The sequence below is a fragment of the Sinocyclocheilus anshuiensis genome, unplaced genomic scaffold (genome assembly GCF_001515605.1).
Source record: "Sinocyclocheilus anshuiensis isolate Anshui unplaced genomic scaffold, SAMN03320099.WGS_v1.1 scaffold1425, whole genome shotgun sequence".
Classification (NCBI taxonomy): Eukaryota; Metazoa; Chordata; class Actinopteri; order Cypriniformes; family Cyprinidae; genus Sinocyclocheilus; species Sinocyclocheilus anshuiensis.
The window spans coordinates 1,030,029-1,036,817 of NW_015551044.1; the positions used below are offsets into that span (position 1 = coordinate 1,030,029).

Consider the following 6,789-nt stretch of genomic DNA (forward strand, 5'->3'; position numbering starts at 1 on the left):
AAATTGTCTTTGATCTTTCAAGCTGTTTAATGCCACTCAGTGGGTGTTGCATGCATCAGTCCAAAAGAAGTGAAAATTGTCTTTGATCTTTCAAGCTGATCTTTCAAGCTTTCAAGCTGTTTCATGGCACTCAGCGGGTGTTGCATGCATCCGTCCAAAAGAAGTTAAATAAAATGCGCCCATCCATTAAAAAAAAGTGTCTCACACGGCTCCGGGGGATGAACAAAGGCCTTCTGTAGCGAATCGATGCGTTTTTGTAAGAAAAATATCCATATTCAAAATGTAATAATCACTTTAATCTAGCTTGTGCTCACTGTTATACACTGGAATCAGCTCCGGGAGGATGACGTATGAGTTTAGCGTTGCGCATGCGCCAGTGAGTCTCGTGAAAACCAACGTTTGTTAACAGGAGCAAAGGAAGCAAAGTTTCCTCACTTTAGCAAAGGAAAACCAGTCTCCTCTTGGCTTATATCAAAATCCTCCGACATTCATCTTTACAAATCCTAGTTTTGTACTTCTAATTAGTGACCATTGTTTTGTTTTGATCTATCCCCTGCGCTTCCGTGTGCGTCACTTCTGTACGTCATTCCCCCGGAACTGCTTCCAGTGTACAACAGTGAGCGCAAGCTACATTAAAGTGATTATTGCGTTTTGAATATGGATATTTTTTCTTACAAAAACGCAGCGATTCGCTACAGAAGGCCTTTGTTCACCCCCCGGAGCGGTGTGAGACACTTTTTTTTATGGATGGGCGCATTTTATTTAACTTCTTTTGGACGGATGCATGCAACACCCGCTGAGTGCCATGAAACAGCTTGAAAGATCAAAGACAATTTTTTATATAACTCCGACTGGATTCGTCTGAAACGTGAGTAATTTATGGGCTAATTTTCATTTTTGGGTGAACTAACCCTTTAAGGCATCACATATGCCGAAGATTTCAGTTTTGGTTCTACATTTTCATTTTGGTAGTTGGTTTGGGTTAATAGTTATGGGAATTGTTTGGTTTTGATTATTTCTTTGATTTGTCGACACTCTTGTTTCCTCTCTGTGTTTCTGTTTCTTCTCAAGTTGTTTGTAAATTTAACCACGCTCTCACTAATAAATGAGACTTCTTGGTGCTCGTTACTTTGTTTCATTGGTACAGTAGTCTGTTATTTACACACACGCAACAGTTATGTCTCACCTAAATGTTGCACAATCATCCCTTCTTTAATATCAAGCATGTCAAAAATACTGAAAGTAACTCTAATGAACAAAAAGACGTGACCTGCTCCATCATTTTGAGTTGCTTTGACACAAACATTTTTAGTTTTAACATAGCTTGTGTTGTTTTCAGCACATCTTTTTTTAAGAGTGTGGATTAACAAACAGTGAAATAAAATAATGAATTCAATATAAGGTTACAGATTGTTCAGAAATGCATTAGAAGGAGGGAGAAAATCATTCTGTTCAGTGTACCGAAAAAGCCCTAAGTTGCTGATGTGGACATTTCAAATTCGTATACATAGGCTTATACAGTAGGCATAGGCGTATGTTCCCCAATAAACCCACCCCTTTCTGAACAGACATAAACGGAAGAGCAGCCAGTTATTTCATTCTGTTCCTGACACATGATGGATCTGCGTGTCTCTGTTGTTCTGCTTTTCTTTTTTCCCACTGGAGGTACAAAAAAAAACAGCAAGTATTTCATTCTATATTATTTGGTACCCATAGAGAGGTCACTAAATGCTTCTCTCTGTCTTAAAGGATACTCTCTGAAGTGTTACTCGTGCTTATCTGCTCAGGGGGGTTCCTGTAAAGCAGAAGTGGAGATATGTGGAGATGGATTTTCCAAATGTGAAAGCAAAACAGTAGAACAATCCATTGGTAATTCCAGTATGATGTGAAAATGTACTGCAATAACTTACTGAATGTGATAATATTGCTGGAGATTAATTCATGACTAAAGTATCCACTTCATTTTTTAACGCAAAATTATGTTTCTGTTAATGTGCGAGACTTCCCAGTAGCCCCGCACTGCAGAACACAAGATCCAGGGGGGCGTGGTTGGATCCACATCTAGGGAGTGGAGACTGGTAGGTTTAGGGGTGGAGATGGGTGGGTTTAGGGATCTGGGGGTGGAGACGGGTAGGTTTAGGGATCTGTGGGTGGAGATGGGTAGGTTTAGGTATATGTAAGGTGGGAGGAGTTGGATCTGGATCCAACCACGCCCCCTGGATCTTGTGTTGTGCAGTGAGGATCATCTCAGACTTCCGGTTCATCATCCATAGGTAAATAAGTAGAATAAGAAAGTGCAGTGAACAGCAAAACTACTTTTGCTACAAACCAGTGTATATGATTATGACAATACATTAAAATAATATGAGGAAAAACCAGTATGAAATATCAAGCAGCTTAACGGTACAGCTAAAATAACAGGAAGAGAATTCACAATGGCTGTGCCTGCTTTGGATGCTTTTTGATCTTTTCACATAACTGCAAATGTTGGAATTGTTTCATTATCCTATTGTATGAGGTTTGTGTCTTTTTTACAGGTGGTTTCGCTAAGGTGTCTATCACAACTAAACAGTGTGCACTTAGATGTGAAGCTGGGACCCAACAGCTAATAACTGGAGGGACTGTAACTACCCACTGCTGTGAAACTGACCTCTGCAATGCAGCAGGTAATGTTCTTTATATGATCATGTGCTAATTAGCAGTTAGGTTTGGTTCACAGTGACGTAAAATGAGGAAATAATACAAACAATAATACTACAAACACAAGTGATTGTTCAAAGGAACATAATATCACATTTCAAGAGTAGTCCTGAATAATCTTGAGTGGCAGGAAAAGGAGAATCTAATGAGTTAGTCGAGTGCAGTTGTGATGAAATTTCTGAACAACGGATAAGCACTTTTTAAGTACTATTATTAGTAATAGCCTTAATTACCAGTGATTTTCTTATTGTCTTGATCAGGTGGCGTGTATAAGGGAAGCTTCCTCCTTCTGTTGTCTCCTCTGCTCTTCTACTTCCTGTTTCATTGAGTCCAGCCGCACTTCAGATTCTACAGCTGCAGCAGAAACTGAATGTTACACATTTCTAGTCATACTTTATTAATAAAGCTTGTTTTGTTGTTCTGCTGTTCTTTGGTATCATGATCTGAGGAACGGAAAATCTGTATTTTATTTTAAAAATTAACCAAAATAATAAATACAATAATAAATGTTCTACTGTTCTTCGGTATCATGATTTAAGGAACAGATCATCTGTACTTTATTAAATAAATGTTAAATAAAATACTGCACCAACACTGTAACAGACAAATAATTATTCAAAAAAGTTGGGAAATTTTGTAGTAATGAGTTTGCAATATCTGTAGTAACTTTTTAGAGTAAGAATATTCCTGAGATTCAGTAATATTTCAGCCCTCCAGATTTTTTAAAGTAGTGGTTCACCAAAAATGAAATGTTACTATTGTGATGAGAAGAGCTGCTCAAACATATTGAGCTGTTCAGGGAGTGAAGACCGCTGCTTTAAAGCAACAGGTGAGAAAAGGCTGCATCTCTAAATCTATCTGTGAAGCCACAACATCAGTTGGTGATGTTGAAGGCATCACATGTTGTTCAGGGAACCTGTGTTGAGAGCACCACTCAGAGCTTCCTGTTCCTCTGCTGTTCTCTGCTCTCCTTCATCCTGCTGCACTGAATCCAGCAGCTCTTCACGTTCTACAATCAGACACACTGTACTGAATACATAGTATTTTCTGTACTATGTATCTTTAGTGTCCGATAATGTTTTTTCTTTGCTGTGATATTCTGATGTGACATTGACTAAATAAAATATTAAATCAGTTTTTTTCCTGGTGTCATATTTACTAAAAATATTACTCAAATACTTACAAAGTGGACTTGAAACACAATGTGATTAAGGAGAAGTGCTGGGTACTGATAACAGTTTGATTCATATCTTAAATCGATTAGCTGTAATATCGATACTACATTTATAAAAAAAATGTAGGTAAATGCCAGTTTTCCACTTGGACTCGTTGCAAAATATAACAGTCGTTTGAGTAAAGTTTCAAACTGCATTTAGCGACTTTTATCAGCAGGTGGCATAAGATGATCTTTTGTCTACTAGTAAAACAACACCTTTGCATTTGTTGACATCAGGCACTTAGGAACGTGGTGCAGTTTTTTTAGAAGTTTGATGTATTAATGTTTTGTCATTGTATTAATAATTATCAATTGATAATAATAATAATAATAATAATAACTGTGGAAAATGAACTGGATGAAAAATATGAACACAAATAAAAAATGCTGGTCTGATGTCATTGTGAATGCCTCATTCATGAAACATGAGAAGACTGAATTTGTGAATAATGTAAAATGACGCGCTTACTGTAAGTGAATGTGACAATTGACATTCATTTAAAAAAAAAAACGGCTAATTTTTCAAGTTGGTGGTACATTTTCAAAACTAATAGTTCAGCAAAAATGCATATTTTTTGAAAACATTTAAGCATATTTTCAGTTATCAATTTACAATACATAAAATCCCAAAGTATAATTTTCACTACATGATGTTTCATCAGTACACCGTGATCATTTCATTTAACTGCATTTCATAATGCTTAATTTTCATGAACTGATCTTATTAGTGAATCAGTGAATGGGTTTGCAATGGATAACCAAGTAATGACATCTTCTTACAGTATCATTGATTTATTTCAAATCATAACCACAGAAAAGTTTCTGTGTGCAAGAGAGGAAGAGACAACTCTTGCAATATGTGACAGATCAACATGTATTAGAAGAAACAGGAAACAATCACTCTAAGTGATCAGAGATGCATTTGAAGGAGGGAGACAAACAAGAGAAAATTATTCTGTTACATCACGAAAAAGCCCCAAGTAGCTAAAGTGCACGTTTCAAAATTCTTCCTGTTTTGTAAGAGTATCTGACATACAGCACAGGCCTATGATAGGCTAGTGTAGAACTTAGCAAAGGTTTCCCAGTAAACCCACCCATTTCTGAACAGACATAAAAGGAACGAAAACATAGTTATTTAATTCTGTTCCTGTCTGATACTTGATGGATCTGCTTGTCTCTGTTGTTCTTCTGTTCATTTTTCTCACTGGGGGTACAAAACACTACAAGTATTTAATTATGTATTATTTGGTACACATGGAGAGGTCACTAAATGTCTCTCTCTGTCTTTAAGGATACTCTCTCAAGTGTTACTGGTGCTTGTCTGCTCAGGGGGCTACCTGTGAAGCAAAAGTGCAGATATGTGGAGATGGAGTTTCCAAATGTCAAACCCAAACAATAGAACAATCCACTGGTAAGTCCAGTATGATGTGGAAATTGTAATTAATTTGATTAATTCATGAATAAAGTATCCACTTCATTTTACAATGCAAAATAAAGTTTCTGTTAATGTGTGAAACTTCAGATTCATCATCCACTACGTAAATAACTAGAATAACAGTGCGCTACAAACCAGTGTGTTTATGACCTATACATTAAAATAATATTGGAAATACCGGTTATCAGTATCAAGCAGACTGTTTCTGTACAGCTAAAATAAAAGGAAGATGATTTACATTCAAGTTACAAATGGACAAGGATGCTTTTGATCTTTTCACAAAACTACTGTTGAAATTGTTTAATTATCCTATTATATAAAGGTTTGTGTCTTTTTTTGCAGGTTCCACAAAGGTCTCCATCAAAACTAAACAGTGTGCACTTAGATGTGAAGCTGGGACCCAAGAGCTAATAACTGGAGAGATTGTAACCCACTGCTGTGACACTGACCTCTGCAATGCAGCAGGTAATGTTCTTTATATGATCATGTGCTTGATTTTTCCTACAGTGACTTAAAATGAGGAAATACTACAAACAATAATACAACAAACACAAGTGACTGTCCAAAGGAATAATCACATTTCAAGTGTAGTGCAAAGCTAGAGCGGCAGGAAAAGGAAGTTTAATCAACAATGAATAAGCACTTTTTAATTGCGATTATTACTAGTTGTTGCATTAATTAACAGTAATTTTCTTATTGTCTTGATCAGATGGCGTGTATAAGGGAAGCTTCCTCCTTCTGTTGTCTCCTCTGCTCTTCTACTTCCTGTTTCAGTGAGTCCAGCTGCACTTCAGATTCTACAGCTGCAGCAGAAACTGAATGTCACACGTTTCTAGTCCTACTTTATTAATAAAGCTTGTTTTGTTAGTCTGATGTTCTTTAGTATCATGTTTTATTAAACGCGTTAAACAAAATACTGAATAATGTGAGTTGTTCTGCTGATCTTGTGTCATGTTTTGATTAAGGGAGGTCTGTATTTTATTATTATTTGGTCTTTTAATATCTGTCTTCTTAATACATTAAGCCATATTACTGTAAGTAGGCTATTAATGATTTTCTACGGAAGGAAATGGTTTTGAGAGTTTTGTGTTTAATTTGTGTCACGGCCATAGATTTGTGGATCTTGTTTTCTCTCCTACAGGTGAATTTAGTTGGTAAGTTATAGTTCTACATTTCTTTTAATTGTTTAACTACCACAGCGTCTTGTCTCCATTGGCAACGCTCATGATTTTTGTAAAATTGCAAGCAGGGCTGGACTGGTAAACGGGCATACGGGGCATTTTCCCAGTGGGCTGACGCACTTAAAGGCACAATATGTAATTTTTCGCAGCTAGAGGGCGCATATTCAATATTAACAGAAACAAAGGCGTAGTTTGATGATGCAGTGACTGAGTGTGGAATCATGGGAGTTGTGGTCTTCATCCCCACAGCCGATGCA

General features: G+C 36.8%; 4 protein-coding genes across 4 annotated transcripts in view; all 4 read left to right on the forward strand.

The window, feature by feature from the left end:
- LOC107661589 (CD59 glycoprotein-like) overlaps positions 1 to 6,789 on the forward strand; it is a 28,121-nt gene that overhangs the window by 16,668 nt on the left and 4,664 nt on the right. The gene's annotated exons all lie outside the window — the stretch shown is intronic.
- LOC107661586 (urokinase plasminogen activator surface receptor-like) overlaps positions 1 to 6,789 on the forward strand; it is a 13,071-nt gene that overhangs the window by 5,889 nt on the left and 393 nt on the right. The window lies entirely within an intron of this gene.
- On the forward strand, positions 1,589 to 3,281 carry LOC107661587 (prostate stem cell antigen-like). Its single transcript, XM_016451244.1, has 4 exons — positions 1,589 to 1,665; positions 1,750 to 1,869; positions 2,538 to 2,666; positions 2,961 to 3,281. The coding sequence occupies exons 1-4, from the start codon at positions 1,614 to 1,616 to the stop codon at positions 3,026 to 3,028; spliced, it is 369 nt and encodes a 122-aa protein (XP_016306730.1). The 5' UTR covers positions 1,589 to 1,613; the 3' UTR covers positions 3,029 to 3,281.
- On the forward strand, positions 5,028 to 6,239 carry LOC107661588 (prostate stem cell antigen-like). Its single transcript, XM_016451245.1, has 4 exons — positions 5,028 to 5,126; positions 5,208 to 5,327; positions 5,694 to 5,816; positions 6,061 to 6,239. Exons 1-4 carry the CDS (start codon positions 5,078 to 5,080, stop codon positions 6,126 to 6,128), a joined length of 360 nt encoding a protein of 119 aa, XP_016306731.1. The 5' UTR covers positions 5,028 to 5,077; the 3' UTR covers positions 6,129 to 6,239.